At 25.8% G+C, this 22,049-nt stretch overlaps 4 protein-coding genes across 12 annotated transcripts in view; 1 reads left to right on the forward strand and 3 right to left on the reverse strand.

Moving 5' to 3' along the window:
• Positions 1–2,060: 2,060 nt before the first annotated feature.
• LOC123264600 (pollen-specific leucine-rich repeat extensin-like protein 2) lies at positions 2,061–13,156 on the reverse strand. 6 transcript variants are annotated; one of them, XM_044727940.1, is made up of 3 exons: positions 12,168–13,156; positions 10,276–12,020; positions 2,061–2,128 (listed from the first exon to the last, which is right to left on the reverse strand). In XM_044727940.1, exons 1-2 carry the CDS (start codon positions 12,997–12,999, stop codon positions 10,492–10,494), a joined length of 2,361 nt encoding a protein of 786 aa, XP_044583875.1. In that variant the 5' UTR covers positions 13,000–13,156; the 3' UTR covers positions 2,061–2,128; positions 10,276–10,491. The 6 variants fall into 6 exon arrangements, with proteins under 6 accessions (XP_044583875.1, XP_044583876.1, XP_044583877.1 ...); XM_044727941.1 differs by having other exon boundaries at positions 10,276–11,893; positions 12,053–13,156; XM_044727942.1 differs by having other exon boundaries at positions 10,276–11,636; positions 11,862–13,156.
• Positions 13,157–13,253: 97 nt separating this feature from the next.
• On the reverse strand, positions 13,254–15,582 carry LOC123265301 (dnaJ homolog subfamily C member 9-like). Its single transcript, XM_044728998.1, has 4 exons — positions 15,489–15,582; positions 15,084–15,398; positions 14,637–14,803; positions 13,254–13,283 (listed from the first exon to the last, which is right to left on the reverse strand). The coding sequence occupies exons 1-4, from the start codon at positions 15,580–15,582 to the stop codon at positions 13,254–13,256; spliced, it is 606 nt and encodes a 201-aa protein (XP_044584933.1).
• A 683-nt stretch (positions 15,583–16,265) lies between these two features.
• LOC123264555 (yrdC domain-containing protein, mitochondrial) lies at positions 16,266–19,533 on the forward strand. Of its 2 annotated transcripts, XM_044727855.1 has the most exons (3): positions 16,271–16,501; positions 16,745–16,908; positions 18,712–19,530. In XM_044727855.1, exons 2-3 carry the CDS (start codon positions 16,867–16,869, stop codon positions 19,477–19,479), a joined length of 810 nt encoding a protein of 269 aa, XP_044583790.1. In that variant the 5' UTR covers positions 16,271–16,501; positions 16,745–16,866; the 3' UTR covers positions 19,480–19,530. The 2 variants fall into 2 exon arrangements, with proteins under 2 accessions (XP_044583791.1, XP_044583790.1); XM_044727856.1 differs by lacking the exon at positions 16,745–16,908 and having other exon boundaries at positions 16,266–16,501; positions 18,712–19,533.
• A 1,387-nt stretch (positions 19,534–20,920) lies between these two features.
• Positions 20,921–22,049, reverse strand: part of LOC123264554 (serine/threonine-protein kinase S6KL) — a 36,514-nt gene continuing 35,385 nt past the window's right edge. For all 3 annotated transcript variants that reach the window (XM_044727854.1, XM_044727852.1, XM_044727851.1), the window contains exons 9-10: positions 21,529–21,741; positions 20,921–21,288 (exon numbers count right to left, since the gene is read on the reverse strand). In XM_044727854.1, the coding sequence (XP_044583789.1) occupies positions 21,166–21,288; positions 21,529–21,741 (336 nt within the window). In that variant the 3' untranslated portion in view covers positions 20,921–21,165. The remainder of the gene's footprint in view (positions 21,289–21,528; positions 21,742–22,049) is intronic.

The raw sequence follows: 22,049 nt of genomic DNA on the forward strand, positions 1-22,049 counted from the left end.
ATAATTAATTATTAATTACTCCAATTAGTGTATTCATTATTTTTTTTTTTTTTTTTTATATATATTTAGTATTTTATAAATAATTAATTTGATTTTTTCAGAAATTTTTAGGATTACTTTTTCAACATTCTAGCAAAGAAAAATATTACTGGTAAAAAAATTTGAAAAAAGATTAACGCTTCAAATATTTTATCTTGTTAAATATTCCTTTTCAATTATCACCTACAATATATTATATACTAGCTGTTACTCGCCCTTAATAGAATTGCATTTTTAGATCTAGACTTGAAATTTAATTGAGTATTGTTTTAACTTGCACAGATTCTAAATTCTGTCGAATTGGCATACACTTTTTATCCATGTAATTTTTCTAGCTAATATTCATTGTAACTTTCAATGTGCAATCATTAAAACATTTCCGTGTCTTTCTTACAAAAATGAATAATTGATATGAAAAAAAAAAAAATTTTTAATGAGCATTGAAAGTTTCACTTAAAGAAATTGCAGGTCTCATAAGTGAAGAAATCTACCTAGTATGTAAACATAATGAATAGAATTAAAAAATTTATTTTAAACAAATGACAATCGAATAGAATAAATTTAATGACAATAAAAATTCATTATTCCTAAGTCAAAAAAATATAGGTTCCGGATAAGTAATCACCAATATATCATAGACTAAAACCTTCTCCGAAACACGCTGCATCTTATGGTATAAGTATTATTCTGATCGGTTCAGTAGTTTTCGCAGTATAACCAGACAAAAAACCGGCTCTCCATTTATTAGTATAAATTTTATAAATAATGTAATTTGATTTTTTCGGAGATTTTTAGGATAACTTTTTCAATATTCTAGCAAAGAAAAATATTACTGCTATAAAAATTTTGAAAATGATTAACGCCTCAAATATTTTATCTTGTTAAATATTCCGTTTCCAATTATATCACCTACAATATATAATACTCTTGGTATTTTTACTGCAGAATTTTATAATTTTTTTATGGTCCAAGAAATAATTTTAAGAAATATTATTAGTTTCTTTTGAAACTTTAGACAAACAGAAGAGGTCAACAATTTCAAAATTTTTTTTATATTGAAATAAAAAAATATTTTAATGACCAAAATTAGATATTTAAAAAAAAATTATCGTAATTTTTAGCCGTAAGATGGACGGCAGAGTTCATAAAAAATGAAATAATGCTGTGAAGCGGGGAAGAATAGCAGTTACAAATACTATTGAGTATAAAGATGTACAACCTGGTTATAAGTTACGTCGGATGATCCACTCACTCTCACAGCTGTTATATCTATGTTTAAAATATTTCATGTTAGTAGAAGAGAGAAAGAAATATAACTTATAACTAAGTTGTACTGTATATTCTAATTTTCTAATTTTCATCTCAAAGGTTCTTGCAGCTCTGTGCATAGTATATTAGTTACATTCTATCCGCACGTGTTATAATATAGACATCTGAAAATTTATTGGCTGCAGAACGTCTTCGAATGCAAGGTACTCGAGGTAATTTACTTAACTCGATCACTTTTCTAGACGAAAGTTCAACTCATACAATAATTAAAAAATACTAGCATTCCTGCCTGAAAATGTTCAGAAGATGACACTAAAATAAAAAAAAAAACGCATTGTAATATATAAAAAAATGAAGAATAAGAATTATAAACACAATAATTTATTTATAAATATCAATACAGCAGAAAAAATTTCCCGAAAAAAAAAAAATAAAATGAATTCTGATGGTTCTTATTACTTAACATGAAATTTGTTAGAATACTAATTTTATAATTATTATTATGAATATAATATTTATTATTAATAATTAGAAAATATATATCTTAGATTACTGATCGAGCAAACGTTAATGGTAAATATTTTTATGTTTTTTTCTTCTTTTTAGCAGAGGAATTATTTTTTTTAGCCGGCTTTTCGGTTTTCTTCGCATATTTATCTATCAGCGAATCAAAGAAGTTTTCAGCCTGTCCAGCACGCTCGCGGTTTCGATTTTGTATAGCAAGCGCAAGATCATCTTTATTTTTTGATTTATTGTTTTCATCATTCTCGAGTTTCATCTGCTTCTCAAGCCGCTCCGCTTCGGCAGCTTCTTTTGCCCACTAGAACAAATAAATAAATATTTTTATTAGTAATAATAAATTTTGATTAAATATTTCAGGTGCAGATAAAATAGTATATTTATAAAATAAATATACTCTATCGGCTTCCACTTAATATCTCACGTCACTTTTAATTTAATGAAAAAAATTTAATATGCTCATTATTAATGTTCACATTCTATTTTTGATATGTACCACGCGCTCATTCTTAAGAGATTATTAAATATTTTAGATATGAAACTAGAGGAGTTTAATAGAAAACAGATCAACAGATTATAAAGAGAAAATTTGACTGTTTTTTTTTTATAAAAATTCTTAATTTTGCTGCCAGATGTGAAAAGTAAAAAATGAATTTAAATAAATCCTGTAATTTTTTTTTTTTTTTTTTTTTTTTTTTTTTCACAAGACAATAACAGACTGTTCTGTTTAAATTACAAAAAACTTTATGGTGTGATGAGATGAATCAGTGATATACATGAAATAAATTAAGTAAATTTTTTTTCATTAAATTTAATTCTAAAAAAAATATCTGCATTTATTTTTATAAAATGTGACTTCAGAATTTGATAAAAAACAAATTTTGTTATAAAAAATTTTTAAACTTAAAAATTCAAAAGCTAAATTTTTAAAAAAGAATTTTTACTGCAAATGTTAGAAATTTTATTTGAAGATAAAATGAATTAATATAAGTATGTTTACAATTTTCGAATATTTTAGTCAAGCTATAAAAGTTAAATATATTCTTATGGTGTATTCAGAAATACTTAAATTACAGTTCTAAGTACCTAAGAGAATTTTAGGTAATAAAAAAAATTAAACGACATTAATTTTGATAAATGTTGGCGGATAAAATTATCTGAAAGAAGAAATAAATAATCGACTAATTTTATTAGCCTATTGCAAATATACTTAAATTGATTTTTATGATTAATAAATCGAAGAAACTTAAACACAGTCGGCATAAGCCAATAAACAACCGCATACTGTAATTATTTAATTGTTTACAAATCATTTAAATTCTTGACAATAAAATTTTAAAATAGCTTCAATGCTTGAAAAATAATTAAATGGAAAATAGTGTTTAGCAACAATTCATATTAAAATAACTCGAGTTCAATACGCTCATAAAGTACCGCAATAAAGAAATTAAATGAATATTTTACTTATTAATTTTAATAAATGAAAATTATTTTTAAAATTTAATAATAATTAATTTTAATTAATATATAATAAAAATTTAATAATAACTAGTAACCTTGCAGTTACTATGTGACTGCTGTGACTTGTGAACTATAAATAATTAAAGTTTTGCTTTATTAAATAATGACTTTCGTTAAATTGCACTGTACTTTTTTAACCATTGATATTTATAAAGATATAAGCTTATCCCGATGTTACACTCATCACGAGCTTTCATTTGAGTACCCACATGCATTTTCATATATTTTTCATATATACATATATGTAATATATACAAATATATGAAAAATTTATGTGGGTACTCAAATGAAAGCTCTTGATGAGTATAACATTAGGATGAGCTTATATCTTTAAAAATGTCAATAGTTCACAAGATACAAGGTCATTTCTTAATTATATTAAATTGCACTGTATTTTCTTAACTATTGACGTTTTTAAAGATATAAGCTCATCCCGATGACACACTCATCTAGAGCTTTCATTAGAGTACCCACATGCATTTTGATATATTTTTCATATATACATATTTATAATATATAAAAATATATGAAAAATTGATGTGGGTACTCTAATGAAAGGTATTGATGAGTGTAACATCGGGATGAGCTTATATCTTTAAAAATATCAATAGTTCACAAGATACAAGGTCGTTTCTTAATTATGTTAGATTGCACTGTACTTTGTTAACTATTGACATTTTTAAAGATATAAACTCATCTCGATGTTACACTCATTAAGACCTTTCATTTGAGTACCCACATCAATGTTTCATATATTTATATATATTACATATATGTATATATGAAAAATATATGAAAATGCATGTGGGTACTCAAATGAAAGGTCTTGATGAGTGTAATATCGGGATGAGCTTATATCTTTAAAAATGTCAAAAGTTCACGAGATACAAGGTCATTTTTTAATTATGTATCTAGAGATAATTTTTGAATGCGGCCTAAATTACTTATCAGTTATCATAATAAATTGACTATCGCTGAGAATTATATGAAACCTCGAAAAGGCACAAATTCAATTACGAGACTTTTGCAATGACACTAAATTTCACTAAATAAACCAATTTATCATATGACTTTCCTGGAGACAAAATTTTTCTTATTCTTTTAATAATATAGATTAATGTGTAATAGAAATTCAATAAAAATTTTAATTTTTATTAGTGCTATTAAATTATTTATGAAAAGTAGGGTCAATAAAAAAATATAAATAAATAATAAAAAAATAGATGATGGAATCGTTCCATTTAAACATTAACAGGCATTAAGAAACAAGAGTTTAAGAAGCGCGAATTCCGGTATTTATAATTCCTGGCAAGCTTTTCTGAGGCACCAACTAATGTTAGGTTTACATTGCATAACGTCAATTCTTTAATGTATATATATATATATATATATATATATATATATATATATATATATATATATATATATATATATATATATCAACAGCCAAACACCGAGTCGATGGCTGTGATACAATTCATGCATATACATACTAATATAAATATATATCTCAGATTCTAACGTCACGGCTAATCGTAGTCGTCGATGAACTCGATGAGGTAAAATCTAAAAATTTTCATGACCGCACTTTAAGTCTTCTCCTTAAAATTATAAATTATAAATTAAATAAAGATTAAAAAAAATAAAAGAAGAAATAATTATTTATAATTCAGTCAAAAATTTAATTTTAACTTAATACATCAGACGGTCATTTTCTGCGCTGATGTAATTGCAGATATTTTATTGATAATTGTTTATTAAATACAAATCACTGTCAGTTTATTTGATAAATATTTTTGATAAATATGAATACTAACGGAGTTTTAATAAAAACGGACGTTATGTAAGTAGAGCTAAAAAAGGTTAAATTATTCAAGGGCAAAACCGCTATGAATATTAATAGTTTTAATTTTAAAATAGAAATAATAAATTTATAATATCAACAAATGTGGGCCAGTTAAAATAATAAAGGTTTTAATTGTTTTTTTTAGTTGTTAAGTGGCTGAAATAAAAATTTTTATTCAAGATTTATTATTATGTAGGAGTTTATTGAATAGACCGAATAGAAGTGTGATATTGAGATATGGAGTGAGTAAATCAAATAAAATTTTATTTTGTTTCTTTAGAGTTTGCGGACATGTTTATTTGTAGATGTAATAATAATTGATTTTAATTGAGTACAACAACCCATAGAAACTTATTAACGAGAATTTTAATAGTGTCCATTTATTTTTATTTAGCTCGCTTTAATTCTGTGGAATGTCGCGGTCACTGTAATTAAACTTTTTTTTTTATTTTGTTTTAAATATCTTCGCATTTTATTATTATTATTATTATTTTGTTTATAAAGCCAAATTCACAGTAATTTTATAAAAATTTAATTTCAACTATGAAGTCAATTGATTAAAAAAAAAAATTCCAATTTTTATTCAAGATTAACATGTAATAAAATTAATTTCAAAGAAGTTAATAACTAATTTATTTATTAATTAGAAAAATATTATTACTTATCAAAAAATATTTTGGAATTTTATTATTATTATTATTTTTATAAAGCCAAATTTACAGAAATTTTTAAAAAATTTAATATAAATTTTGAAGTCAATTAATTAAAAAAAGAAAAATCTAATTTTTATTTATGATGAATTTGTAATAAAATTGATTTCAAACAAGTTTATAACTCATTTATTTATTAATTAGAAAAAAATTATGACTTATCGAAAAAAGTGGAATTTTAATAAATAAAACTAATTTAAATTCAAATATTTTTCAATGAAATTCAAACAAAATTTTAAGTCATAAATTTTACATTGTTATCGAACAAAACTTTGGATTATATTACTTCCTAATTTTTCCAAGATTTTTTTTATCTAAGTAGAGAACAATTCTAATCTGTTTAGAATATTAATATGACTTTCAAGAAGCTTTTAAACAATAGCATAGTTTTTCATTGTCATATTACAATGCCTCGTTTTATTGATGCAGTATTAAGAATTAAGTCGAGTAAAATTATAATAAAGGGAACAAAAAAGACTATTTTTGTTCCTACTTAATCATTAAAATTTATTTTCTGTAATTTCTTCTTTTAAAATGGTACTTTTATATTATGAAAAATAATTTTTAATCAAATAAAAAAATTTTTGAAGAGATAATATGAATAAAAAAATTATTTGATATTAAAAAAGCTAATAATAAAACTCATTATTCTTCTAAAAAAATTGTGTTTGGAGTTAAAAAAAATTTTGTTTCAATTAAAAGGTTCGTTTGATTAAATTAAAAGTATTAATTACGCATAAAATTAATCACCCATGTCTAGACTTTTAAAATTACTCAAGCAATTTGTCTCAATCTTGTTATTCATCAACTTGGCGTATTATCGCAAAAAAAAAGCCGAAATGAGTAAAAAATTTTAATGTTAATGGGAATTGGTATAAATATAATTATAAAGTGCGACAAATGAAGTGAGTTTAGTTAAGTTTGGTACGACCTTGAGCCTGTTGAAGCATCTGGCGCATCGCCCTGAGCTCCGGAAATCCAACATGCCAACCAAACCATCACAAGACTCTAAGATGCCCTGAATCTTTCATTAGTCATAGAGTTATGCTGGTTAGCTCAATAGGAGCATTGTAAGACAGTACCCACCAAAGTTCTGCACACTTGATGCTGATATTTAATACTAATACCAATATATATATGTACATAACAGTGTTACATATTCAAACAGTCTGAAGTAGAATTATCATCAGCAACAGTAACAGCACATACCTCATACATTTTAACATTAGCCAACATTTATTCTCATCATTTAACTAGTTTGACAAATATTTGTGTTAGTTGCTCACAGAGAGTGCCTAGATTTCTTATTTAATCAATGAACAAGTTCACGTTTTGTTTATATGACCGCGAATTATATATTCTAGTATTTTTATTATTTAGAAAATTAATTTAGTAAAAATTTTGATTGTTAGATCATTTAATTTTGTAATTTTCAGAAAATAAAATTGACAAAATTTTTAAACAATTATTAAAAGAAATTTTTTAAGTTTTATTATTTGGAAAATTACTTCAGTAAAAATTTTAATAAATTTTGATTTTAGGTAATTTAATTTTGTAATTAAAAAAAAAAAAAATTGACAAAATTTATAATCTAATTTTTAAATAATTGTTAAGAAAAATTTTAATTTTTAAGTTTTATTATTTAAAAAATTACTTCAATAAAAATTTTGTTTTTTAGATCATTTAATTTTGAAATTTTCAGAAAAAAAATTGAAAAAATTTTGAATCTAATTTGTAAATAATTATTGAAAAAAAATTTTAATTTTTAAGTTTTATCATTTGGAAAATTACTTTAATAAAAATTTTGATTTTTAGATAATTTAATTTTGTAATTTTTAGAAAAAAAAATTGACAAAATTTTTAATCTAATTTTTAATAAATATTAAGAAGAAAATTTTAATTTTAAAGTTTTATTATTTTGAAAAATACTTCAGTGAAAATTTTAAAAAATTTTGATTTTTAAATAATGTAATTTTGTAATTTTCAGAAAAAAAAAATTGACAAAATTTTTAATCCAATTTTTAAATAATTATTAAGAAAAAAATTAAGAAATTATTAAGAAAAAAATTTTTATTGTTTGGAAAAATACTTTAGTAAAAATTTTGATTTTTAAATAATTTAATTTTGTTATTTTTAGAAAAATAAACTTGACAAAATTTTAAATTTATAAATAATGTTTAATATTTAGAAAATACCTACAAGGAAGCGCATGTGTTATGAATAGATATGTGAACGCAAAAAGACATAATCACGCTCCCCTTAAATAATTTGACATACTCGAGAGAGCTTGATATGATATTAGCAATATAACAATGGATGGATGGCTCCGATTCGTTATTAGTTATTATGTCTAATGGTTATTACTTCAATTGTATGTGGTGAAATAATCCAGAGTTGAAGAGAGATTGAAGGTCGCGCGTGAGCTTGCAAATAGCACACTGTCGATAATCATCATTAGGATTATTATCATAAACTACTTTTTTATTTCAATGGTAATCAATATTACACTACAAAGATGTCATTATAGACGACTTGCGTGAGATTAATATCGCTTCAACGTAAATCATTTTTTTCGGCGAGTAAATTAATTGAGGAATTTACATTGAAGGCGAAGATTTTGTGATAAAGAGTTCAATTCATTTGACCGTGATAGTTCTCATGAAATTGATTACTTTTTCTTTCGCTTATTAGAATTTATGTGATTGACTTCTCCGTATTGACATATTTTTCAACTGACAGTAATTCATATTTTTTTTTTTCATTTTTAGTACAATAATTAATTTCTTCTTTTAATCTAAATGCAACTTGTTAATTTTTACAAATATTTTTTCAATGAGTAAAATTAATTAATTGTTTTTTTTTTTAATTTCTTCTACATTAATTAAATTAAATAAACAAAAAAATATTTAAAAATTATTTTCTTCATTTTTTAAAATAATAAAAAAATTTTTTTTAATTATTTTCATTCATTTTTTTAAATTAATAAAAAATTTTTTAAGAATTATTGTTTTAAATTAATAAAAAAAATTTATAAATTTTTTCATAAATAATTAAATTGTTTTAAATTTAAATAATTTCTATTAAGGAAAATTTATTTTTTTTTTTAATTCATCTATTAAGGAAAATTTTGAAAAATTCTCTCCACAATATTTTTAATAAAAAATTTCAAGTAAGCTTAAAAATAATCATTTTATAAATTATAAAATATTCTAATCTGACAGTTATAATTTTTTTGATGCTCCACAAAGTAGCTTAAAATCCTCCCACTCTGGAATTAAATTACCACCGGCCTTACTATTAATTTCAATAGATTCGCTACACTATCCTGTACGCATCTTTATTTATAAATCTAAAAAGCACGTAGGAGTTTTTCTGATTGAAATAAATTATAACAATAAAAAAGCAAAAATAACTTTCGCAATACTCCACCAATTTATATCTTCAATACTGTGATAAATGAAGCGAACGTTGCGCAATCAATAATTAAAATATAGATTATGCGTAACTGAGCGCTAGTAATTATGACATTAACACCACGGATGTAATACGACCCTCGCAGCTCGTTACTTTCAATTATCGCGTTGTAAAAAAACAAACTGTACGTAACATTTAATAAAAGATATTCAAAGTATCATGCGGATTTGATTGAGCCGCGAAACAATAGGCAATTGGCATCTAAAAATCCAACATACAATAATAATTTAAACTGATGTTATAATAATTTAAATTGATGTTATAAAAAAAAATTTAATGAATAAAATTAAATAAATAAATAAAATTATAATAAAAAAAAATTATATATACTCAGAATTAAATGAGGCATAAATCGGTCTTTGGAATAAAAGAATAAAATATAGTCCATTATTTAGAAAATTTATTCAGTAAAAATTTGGATTTTTAGATAATTTAACTTTTTAATTTTCGAAAAAGAAAATTGACAAAATTTTTAAATAATTAAAAAAAAAAAAAATGAAGTTTTATTATTTAGAAAATTACTTAAGTAAAAATTTTAATAAATTTTGATTTTAGGTAATTTAATTTTGTAATTAAAAAAAAAATTTTAATTTAATTTGTAAATAATTGTTAAGAAAAAAAATTTTTATTTTTAAGTTTCATTCTTTGGAAAGTTTCTTCCGTAAAAATTTTGATTTTTAGATCATTTAATTTTGTAATTTTCTGAAAAAAAAAATTGACAAAATTTTTAATCTAATTTGTAAGAAAAAAAATGTTAATTATCATGTTTTATTATTTAGAAAATTACTTCAGTAAAAATTTTAATAAATTTTGATTTTTAGATAATTTAAATTGATGTTATAAAAAAAAATTTAATGAATAAAATAAAATTATAATAAAAAAATGAATTATACATACTCAGAATTAAATGAGGCATAAATCGGTCCTTGGAATAAAATAAATAAAATAAAATATTGTCCATTAAACGTTGCATTGATAATCCATAGGTACTTGTTAAAAGCATTTAAATAATAATTAAAGGTACTGGAGTTCAATATTAACGAAGCTATATGAAAAAATAAAATAAAAAAGTCTTTCATCTCCAACTCTCCACTCTTCTCCAGTTCGTCGCGACTAGATCGTTCGTAAAATCGAATGGGAAACCGCGAAACAAAGTATAGCAATAAAACCGCCGAACCCGATTGAGGAAGAAGAGCTGCAGCTAGGCAGAGGCTTGTCCGTGGTCGTTGTCACGGGTCCATTGGTCTGTTCTTCAGCAGTAAAAATAGTCACCGGCGGCATTTCATCAACCTGTTGATAATTTTCAAGCGTGTGAGGATTGCCCAAAGGCAAGCTTGCTAATTTATCGGTGACTTCTTTCTCATGTTCAAAAGGCCTGGTAGGATTATGTCCAGGCTCTGGATAATTAATATTGTGGTTGTCTTCCCGGGACAGCGGGTCCGCCTCAATCGGGTAGTATATGTCGTCAAAAGTGTTGATGTCCTCGGAGTTTGACGTCCAGGATATTTTGGACGTGGATGTTGGCAGGCGGTGCGCGTTTACTTCGCTATATGGAGCAAAGGTCGATGATCGCGGATAATAAGGCTCTTGTGGCACTGACACTGGTGGGGTTGGTATTTCTGGAAAATTTCTTGAAGCTTCAGGTCGAGAATAAGTGTCTGATTTATCAGGATAAGTAACAGATGTTGGGTAATGCATGCTTGTTACTGGATAATTAATATTACTCGTACTAGAAGGCAATTCTGAGTTATGAGTTATTATTAAACGTTCACGATACATCGGCGTTGTTTCGTAATTTTCGTATACTTCAGGTGGGTTTGTTAGGTCGAATCTTTGGTAGATTTTCGGTGGCTCTGTCATTAATTCTGGCCTTGGATGGTTTCTTGATTCTTCATCAGGTCTTGGAGGAGCTGTAGGTAGGTCGGTGATTGATTCAGGTGGGTCATAAATATTTTGATTTTCAGGTTCGTAAAGTCGGGGATTATTTTTTAGTGATTCAAGGATTTCAGGAAGTCTTGGATCTTCAGGTCGCATGTTAAGAATTTCATGAATTCTTGGATCTTCTGGTCTCATGTTAAGGATTTCATGAATTCTTGGATCTTCTGGTCTCATGTTTAATAATTCATGAATTCTTGGATTTTCTGGTCTTTCTGAAATTCTTGGATCTTCAGGTCTTTCATGAATTCTTGGATCTTCTGGTCTTTCATGAATTCTTGGATCTTCAGGTGTCATGTTAGGTCTTTCATGAATTCTTGGATCTTCAGGTCTTTCATGAATTCTTGGATCTTCAGGTCTTCCATGAATTCTTGGATCATATGTTCTTGATTCAGGTATTTCATGAATTCTTGGATCCTCTGGTCTTTCATGAATTCTTGGATCTTCAGGTCTTTCATAAATTCTTGAATCATTTGTTCTTGATTCAGGTATTTCATGAATTCTTGGATCATCAGGTGTCATGTCAGGTCTTTCATGAATTCTTGGATCTTCAGGTCTTCCATGAATTCTTGGATCATATGTTCTTGATTCAGGAATTTCATGAATTCTTGGATCTTCAGGTCTTTCATGAATTTTTGGATCATATGTTCTTGAATCAGGAATTTCATGAATTCTTGGATCTTCAGGTCTTTCATGAATTCTTGAATCTTCAGGTCTTCCATGAACTCTTGGATTATATGTTCTTGATTCAGGAATTTCATGAATTCTTGGATCTTCAGGTCTTTCATGAATTCTTGAATCCTCTGGTCTTTCATGAATTCTTGGATCTTCAGGTTTTTCATGAATTCTTGGATCTTCAGGTCTTCCATGAACTCTTGGATCATATTTTCTTGATTCAGGAATTTCATGAATTCTTGGATCCTCAGGTCTTTCATAACTCCTTGGATCTTCAGTTCCCGACTCAGGTCTATCATAAATTCTCAAAGTTTCAGTAACCGACTCCAAGACCTTAGACAATAACTTAGCAGATTTAGGTTGAATTAAATCATGAGTAATTTTATCCCAAGCATCATCACGTTCATAATTAATATTCTTGGACTGCATCAACTGATTCACCGCATTCGGGCACTTGAATTCGGGATTACGGTTCAAAAATACGCGTTTCAAGTCCACTAAGTGCGACATTTCATCAACATTTAAACACTGTAATTTATTCCCAGCAATCCTCAGATCTACAAGACCGGGCAGATTAGCAAAAACCCCGTCTTCGATACTCTCAATCTCGTTGTAATTAAAATCCAAGTAGGTTAAATACTTCAAACCTTGGAACCACTGGGCTTTTACAGCACGTAAATTATTGTTATCCAACCTCAGCTGCTGCAAGCTGGTAAGAGTTTTAAAAGCGTCGTCATCTATCTCTTGGATTGAACAGTGAGAGCATGAGAGGACCCACAGGTCGTCGCCAAATCTACCGAAAGTGTCCGCGGTTAAATGGGACAAGTCTATGTTTGCTATGCGGATTTTTTCAGTTCGTTCAGGGATCGAGTAAAGGTCAGCAAGAGTACCATTCTCACAAGAGTACTCAATCATGTCTTCATTTTTCACTTTTGTACATGCTGATGATACTTTGTTGATTATCAAAGTCATAATTAAGAGCTTAGAAAACAGATACACTGACACAGACATGGTGATTTTTTATTTTTATTTTATAAAATAAAATTGCAATTAATTTATTTATCAACTACTGTATTTACTAATACTATTTAACACATCGTTGGAGCAAGAGTTTGAGTTGGAGTAACGAGGGTAGAAAATTAAAGACGGAGACTGAATTTACTTTACGAATGCTGCGGTTATTTATTTACTAATGTTACCCCTTCTATTTGAAGTTTGGAGCCCGCTTTTTCCCTCTCTACACCCACGTGGGCTCATCTGAGTTATTACGCTGCAGTTGATAGGATTGCTACCGCCTATCGGTATTAATGGAAATCATTTTTATTGAAAAATTGGATCGAAAATTATTGTGAGATTTAAATATATTAGAGATTTTAATTAAGTAATTGGGTTAAGATCTTATAATTTATATTAACTAATTCTTCATTTTATTTTTCAGATGTAAATTTATAATTTTAGAATCTAGTAATAATTTAATAATTTAAATTTATATCCTCTTTAATATCATATAATTTTTCAATCTTACGGATTTATAACTAAAACTTTTTAAGACAAATTTTATACGTTTGAAAAAATTTTAAAATAAAATTTTACTTTATTAAATAATGACTTTGGTTAAATACTGAACTTTGTTAACTATTAATGTTTTTAAAGATATAAGCTCATCCTGATGTTACACTCATCAAGAGCTTTCATTTGAGTACCCACATGCATTTTTATATATTTTTCATATGTACATATATATATATAAAATATATGAAAAATTGATGTGGGTACTCAAATGAAAAGTCTTGATAAGTGTAACATCGGGATGAGCTTATATCTTTAAAAATATCAGTAGTTTACAAGATACAAGGTCGTTTCTTAATTATGTTAAATTGCACTGTACTTTTTTAACTATTTACATTTTTAAAGATATAAGCTCATCCTGATGTTACACTCATCAAGAGCTTTCATTTGAGTACCCACATGCATTTTTTATATATTTTTCATATATACATATATATATATAATATATATAAATATATGAAAAATTGATGTGGGTACTCAAATGAAAGGTCTTGATGAGTGTAATATCGGGATGAGCTTATACCTTTAAAAATGTCAATAGTTCACGAGATACAAGGTCATTTCTTAATTATGTATCTAGAGACAGAGCATTTTTGAATGCAGCCTACAGACTTATCATCATAAATTTATTATAAGTGAAAATGATACGAAACCATGAAAAGGCACCAATTTCTTTCAAGATTTTTCCAACGATACCAAATTTAATCATAAAAATCCATTTTATCATATAAATACTCTGGCCAAAAAATTTCGCTTATTCTTTTAATAATGTAGATTAAAGATTTAATATTAAGTAATTATTTTTAATTACAATTTATAAATTAATTTTCATTTATTAAAATAATAAATTTTTCATGTTTTATTATTAAAAATAAAATTCTGAATATGAAATCAATTTTTATATTGATTCATATTTCATAATAAAAATAATCAGATAATTATTATCTCTCTGACAATTTTAAAAATAATTATGACATTATAAAAAATGCCCACTTCAATTGACCGATAAAATATAAATTGACATCTTTTAATATAAATCCTGAAACTAAAAGAAAAATAAATTCAAGTATTTTACTGACCTTACGCTTACGACGAGCTTTTTTCTTCTCATTTTCATTAGTAAAAGCTTTGTACTCAGGTACTTCACCATCTTCAATAAGCTTTTGGATAATTGCGTGCAAGCGAGGCTCTTCATCACAATTAGTAAATGGCACGGCTTCTAGGATGTAATCCATGTTACCTTTGCCTAAAAAAATAATTATTTGTAATTACAAATAGATTTTTTATGACATTAAAATTAGCAGTCGCTTGACCATTTTTTAATTTTTTTTAATAAATAAATTTGCTCCAAAAAATTGCATTTTTCATTTTTTTAATTTTCTAAATTTCAATTTTTTTTCTCATTTTTTTTGACATAATTTATTTGTTAAAAAAATTCTTAAAATTATAAAATATCTGGTAAATTAATTTTTATACATTTTTCTTTCTTTTTAACAGATATAATAATAATAATAATAATTACTTACTGTCAGTGTAGGCCCGCTTGAGATCTTTGATCTCAGTCTCAGATCCTTTATAATCCTTTTCATACTTGTTGATGTCTTCGATAGTAACTTCCTTAAACAGTGTACGCCAATAGTCGGCCCAGTTCCGCATCGCAACTTCTTCACTCTCTTCATCATATTGGCCAGTTTCATCATAAATTTTACGCTTTTCAGTGTCACTCAATATTGAATGAATGAATCCAAGCACCTGGAATTTTTCAGTGGCTTCTTCCTTTTTATTTTCAGCTACACGATCGGGATGCACCAACAGTGACAATTTGTGGTAGGCTTTTTTTACTGAAAATTAATAAAATAATTTTATTTAAATAAATTTTAGCTAATAATTATTTTTTCTAATGAATAAAATAATAAATTGAGGTTAAATACCTTCTTTGTCACTCGCTGTTTTAGGTATTTCAAGAACTTCATAAAAATTTCTACTTCCGAAATATTTTTCACACAAATCATGTAATTTCGCCATGATTTATAATTACTGATAATTTAATGAGTGTAAAGTGTGTATAAAATAAAAGTTATCACAAAAACAAAATGGTTAGACAACAAATTAACGAATGTTGCTTTTTTTTACCATAACAACGGGGGAAACCATTTTTAACCGCGAAAAATAATGCGCATGAGTTCTGAGTCGACTTCACTGCTATTATTATTATTAAAATTTTATGATTGTGAAGTTAGCTGACAGCTGTCAAATTTCTTAAATATATTTTATAATAAATTAATTACAATAAAAAAAAAAAGTTTTAAAAAATGTTCACTAATAATTTTTATTAATTTTCTAAGTTGGGATTTTTTTATTAAATATTTTTTTATAATAATTTAATTGCTATAAAATGATAAAAAATGTCTAATGTCTGTCAACATTAATGTCAATGTTAATTTAAAAAAAAAAAAATAAATATTCTGATTTTTAGATTAGAGATTTTAAATTATATAATATAATTATAATTTATAATTAATTTATTAAATTATAATTATAACTAATTTATTAAAATATAATTTATAATTTATTAATTATAAATTATATAATTATAATTTTTTTAATGTCAGTCAACAAGTGTCATAAATTTTTCAACTGTTGATACTGTAGGGTTATGTCAAAAATATTTTATTGTTATTATGAAAGATAGAGGTCCTCCCTACCCTCCTTAATAAATTACTCAAATCCTAACCTGGTCAATAATATAAATACAAGTTTTTAAACATAACCACGTGTATGTATGTTGACATTTTTAGAATTACCTGTTAAAAAATAAAATATTTATCTTAGACTTATTTAAAATTGTCATTAAATAATTATTTTATTAAAATAAGACACCATAATGTTCTACGCTCTGGGATAATACGAATAACAAAAATAATTTTTGTTCATTATTTATGAGGTAATATTCACGAATTATTGCAATTACATATGTAATTTTACAATGACACCAATAGACATTTTATAGCAATAAAAATATTTAATAAAAAAATTCCACATATAAAAATTATTAGTGGAAATTTTTAGAAACATTTTTTTTATTGTAATTAACTTGTTATAAAAATTTAAAAAATTGGTAATTGTCAGCTTACTTCAGTATCTTAATTTTACATTACATTCAATTAATTATTATTTTTTATTGCAGATGTGCTCTCATTATTAAGCTAACAATGATTGGATCCGACGACTTAACTTTGTAATAGTTACTTGTTTGGATAAATTTAATGAACAATCAACTTTGAAATTTAAAACAATAAATTTATTCAAATGTTGTTCACTGTGATAAGAGTCCAATCATCTAAATTAAAGGTTTAATTTTATTTACATATTATTACAAGATTTTTTTAACCATTTAAAAATTATTTTAATTTTCTATATTTTATTTTATAACAAACACTGAACCCAACAACAGAACCATTATAATTATTGATATAGTAGAGTTCAATGCAAAATAAAATAATTAAGAAGATAAGTTAAAAGACCCAGTTATTGACACTTGCAATTTTATTCTAATTAAAAAAAAAAAAAAAAAAACAAATCAACTCTAATAAATTAATAAATATAATTTTTTAATTATAAATTTTAAAATAATTGATTTTTTTAAAAACATTTTTTGTTTATTAGGATAAAATTTAGTGTCAATAACTGGGTCTTTTACCTTACATTGTTAATTTTATCTTAAACAGTATTACATATAAATCGCAAAAAGAATATCGACGGTCTAATTAGCAATTGGTCTAACTCGTTATTTTTTAGAGGGTGATTTTTTAACATTTTTATGTAGCAATAGTCCAATTATAAATTATTTTAATGATCTAAACTAAAATATTATACCTCTATTAGATATTAATGATATTAAATACTTTGGCAGTACGATAAATGTATGTAGAGTTAACAAAATGAATTTAGATGACTTAAGCCTATACTTGAGTGATGAATTAATAGAGTACGTTGGATCGTTTAAATATTTGGGAGTAGTTTTTGATAGCACACTTTCATGGCACTCTCATGTAGCAATTATGCGAAAGCGCGCTGCGGGGGCTTTATATCGAATACGCATGAATGATTCTCATCTTAGTGTTGCGTTAAAGCGTAGGCTAGTCACTGCATTGGTACTGCCTATCTATGATTATTGTGTGTGTGTTTTGACGAATTTGTCAGTCGAACTTGAAAGGTCGTTACAAGAATCACTTAATAATTGTGTGGGGTATATACATCGGATTAGGCGCCGAGAACATATATCACAACATCGAAGGCGGCTTGGGTGGCTTACGGTTCAGAACCGCAGGCTTCTGTTGATAGCTTGCGAGTTTTATAAAGCATTGTGTCTCATGCGGCCGGGGTTGTTTGGCGATCAGCTTGATCTTAGGCCAAATGTTGTTTCACGGCGTAATATGGGGAAGACAGATACTCTTAAAGTGCCATTTGCTAGAACTACGACATATCAGCGATCATTTCTTGTAACTGGTTGTAATTTTTGGAATTCGCTGCCATTTGATATAACTTCTGTGTCTACTCTTGGTGAATTTAAAGAAAAATGTACTTTATATCTCTTAAATCAAGAGTTGAGTAGACTAGATGAGGAGATGGGATATGATGATAATTTGTGTGAGCGATGATTAATGTCTGTAAATTCTGTGTTTTATAAATTTATAAATTATATTAAAATAGCTAAAAACCTTGTAATAAATGTAAAAGAAATGTGGTCCCAGAGAGTTAACTCCAGGATCTAAATAAATAAATAAATAAATAAATAAATAAATATATAAAATAAATGGTTTTTTAAAGTGATAATAAATTTTACACTAATTGTTTTTTCGTACAAATGGAAGATTCTCCAAAATATATTAAGACAATTTGCTAATTAGAACGTCGATATATCAGTTTATTTCTAATACTTCATATTTATTTTAGTTACCAGGGTATGAAGCTTTGTTCCTAGTGACCACAATTAATTTGCATTAATTTAATCTTAATAATTTTCTATTGATTTAAAATATCCATAAACTAATTTATTATTAATTATTAATATTATATATAATTATTTCTAATTCAACAATGATGATAATAATTGTGAATATCATTTTTAATTAATATAATTTTTTTTTACAGTACCAGTGTATTATTGAAGCCAGAAGATCAATAGCTGAAGTAAAATATTTGCCTCCAATAGCAAAGACAATTCGGGAAGTAACGGTCATGATGGAGCACATGAGTCCACGTGCAAAGCATTTCTTCATCGGTGGGGACAGAAGTTTAGCTGTCGGAGTAAAATTACTCCGTGAAAAAAAAGTAATCGCTTTGCCAACAGACACGATCTATGGTCTAGCAACATTAGCTCAAGACAGAGAGTGTGTTGAAAAATTGTATGAAATAAAAGGACGGGATAAAAATAAGCCGTTTGCTATTGCGGTAAATAGTGTTAAAGACATTAGCCGTTGGGGTCACGTGGACCATATTCCCCCGGATCTTCTGCTGACGCTTTTGCCAGGACAGGTAACCATCGTTGTAAAGCGGACTGATAAATTGAACCCAAAGCTAAACCCTGGAATTGACACTATTGGGGTTCGTGTCGCAGACAGTAAATTTTTACGAAGTCTTGCTAAAGTATTGAATGAACCTTTGGCGCTGACGAGTGCTAATCGCAGCAACGAACCGAGCAGTCTCACAACTGAAGAATTTTCCGAGCTTTGGCCGGTTATTGATGGTATTTTTTATAACATACCTAATAAGCGCAAGCTCGATGAAAAATATCGGGTTGGCTCGACTATTGTTGATCTGACTGTCTCGGGTAGGTATAAAATTGTACGGCCTGGAATTGTTCTTGATCGTACTCTAAGGTACTTACATTATTATGGATTTAAACCAGTAGAACCTTAATTTTTTTTACGTTTAAAAAATTATAATTTAAAGTTTTATAGTTATTTAAAATATTTATTTTTTTTTGTTATAAATGAAATAAAACTAGCGAACTTGCAGTCACTATGTGACTTCCGTGACTTTTGAACTATAAATAAATAAAATTTTGCTTCATTAAATAATGACTTTTGTTAAATTGCACTTTACTTTGTTAATTATTGATATTTTTAAAGATATAAACTCATCCTGACGTTACACTCATCAAGAGCTTTCATTTGAGTACCCACATGCATTTTTATATATATTTTTCATATATACATATATATAATATATATAAATATATAAAATATATGAAAAATTGATCTGGGTACTCAAATGAAAGGTCTCGATGAGTGTAAAGTCAGGATGAGCTTATATCTTTAAAAATGTCCATAGTTCACAAGATACAAGGTCGTTTCTTATTTATAATAAATTGCACTGTACTTTCTTAAATATTGAGGTTTTTAAAGATATAAGCTCATCCCGATGTTACACTTATCAAGAGCTTTCATTTGAGTACCCACATGCATTTTCATATATTTTTCATATATACATATATATAATATATGTAAATATATGAAATATTTCAAAAATGCATGTGGGTACTCAAATGAAAGGTCTCGACGAGTGTAACATCGGGGTGAGCTTATATTTTTTAAAATATTATTAGTTGACAAGATACAAGATCATTTCTCAATTAGGTAATTTGTACAATATATATTTTAAAGATATAAGCTCATTCTGATATTACACTCATCAAGAGCTTTCATTTGAGTACCCACATCTATTTTTTATATATTTTTCATATATATATATATATATATATATATAAATATATGAAAAATTGATGTGGGTACTCAAATGAAAGGTCTTGATAAGTGTAACATCGGGATGAGATTATATCTTTAAAAATGTCAATAGTTCTCAAAATACAAGGTCATTTCTTAATGATGTATCTAGAGATAAAAAATTTTTGAATGCTACCTAAATACTTATCATAAATTGACTATCCTGTACATAAAACTTTTTCTTATATCTCTTAATAATATAGATTATCTTTAATTTTTTGATGATTCAAAGATGGACAATCTGTACTATTATATTATAATATTTAATTAAGCATTGTTAAATTTTAATAAAAAATTTTCATATTAATTTTATAAAGCAATAATTATAAATTAATTGTATAATATCTTTACTGTGAAATAAGAAAGAATTAAACATTATTTCTTATCAAAATATTTAAGAATTCCATTCTAATATCAAAGATGTAAATTATTAAATAATAATCAAGTTTTAATAAAGACATAAAAATAATTGTAAATATTATCTAATAGGAATTTAACTAAAAATAAATAGAATGTACAAAAATGAAGATTTTATAAACATAAATACCATTTAGTAACATCAGTATAAACTGAAATAAATATATAATATTTATTCCTGAGATTCATAAGCACATATATCATTAATAATTGACTTTATAATATTATATAGAAAGTTTAATATTAAGTAACGAATTATTTCGTTATGTAATTAAATTGTTAAATTGGCTATTAGTATCAAATAATATCGTCCTGATTGGCAACAGTAAATTTTTTGTAATTGCTAATTAATGTCTAAAAATATTTATTGGAAGAATATTGATGCTATTTGTTGATTGATTTATCAATTAGTTTTGCGATTAAAATTATCATTGGAAGGATAATTATTTAAAATACCATTGCACTCAGTCTCATGTAATTGTACACTATGGCCCATTTCTCTGCCGAGTAATTTGAAAGGTGAGACCTAAAAAATAAATTAATTTAATTAATTTGATTTGATAAAAATTAATTAACAATATTATTTAATTTAATTATTATTTTTAACAAACAAATTTATTCCAAAAAATGATTTTAAAAAAATTGCATTTTTAATTTTTTTAAATTTCTACATGTCAATTTTTTTTTTCTAATTTTTCTTGCCATAATTTATTTGTTACAAAAATTTTTTAAATTATTAAATATCTGCTGAATTAATTTATATCACCTTTTTTGAGATAAAACTCTGAATATCATGTCCCATAAAAAAAGCAATTCGTTGTAAAGCGAAGATTGATCTTAACCGAGCTCTAGGATCCGGATTTAGAATTTTTTTTAAGAGATCTTCAGCAGCTTTTGAAATTTCAATATCTTCCGGTAATCTTCCAGGAACAATTGCAATACCGTTAAGGATACTGTCCTCAGTTAAAGTCTCTGGAAACTGTAAAAGATACATAGAATGTATTGATTTAAAAATAGTTGCAATTTATGATTGACGGGTAATTTAATAATTGACTAAGCGATGAATAAGATGATTAATAAATTAATATTATTTTTTATTGAGCAACAACGCTTAAATTATTTGATAAAAGTGATTGATAAATAAGTAGCTATAAATATTCAATGTAATTATTCAACCGATTAATTTTTGTTACCGAGAAAATTATAAATAATTATTGTCTATTACGCACTGCAATCAAATGTTTTTATTCTTGCTGATGATATTATTTTCATTTTTAAATATTATTT

Source organism: Cotesia glomerata, linkage group LG5 (genome assembly GCF_020080835.1).
Source record: "Cotesia glomerata isolate CgM1 linkage group LG5, MPM_Cglom_v2.3, whole genome shotgun sequence".
In the NCBI taxonomy this organism is placed as follows: Eukaryota; Metazoa; Arthropoda; class Insecta; order Hymenoptera; family Braconidae; genus Cotesia; species Cotesia glomerata.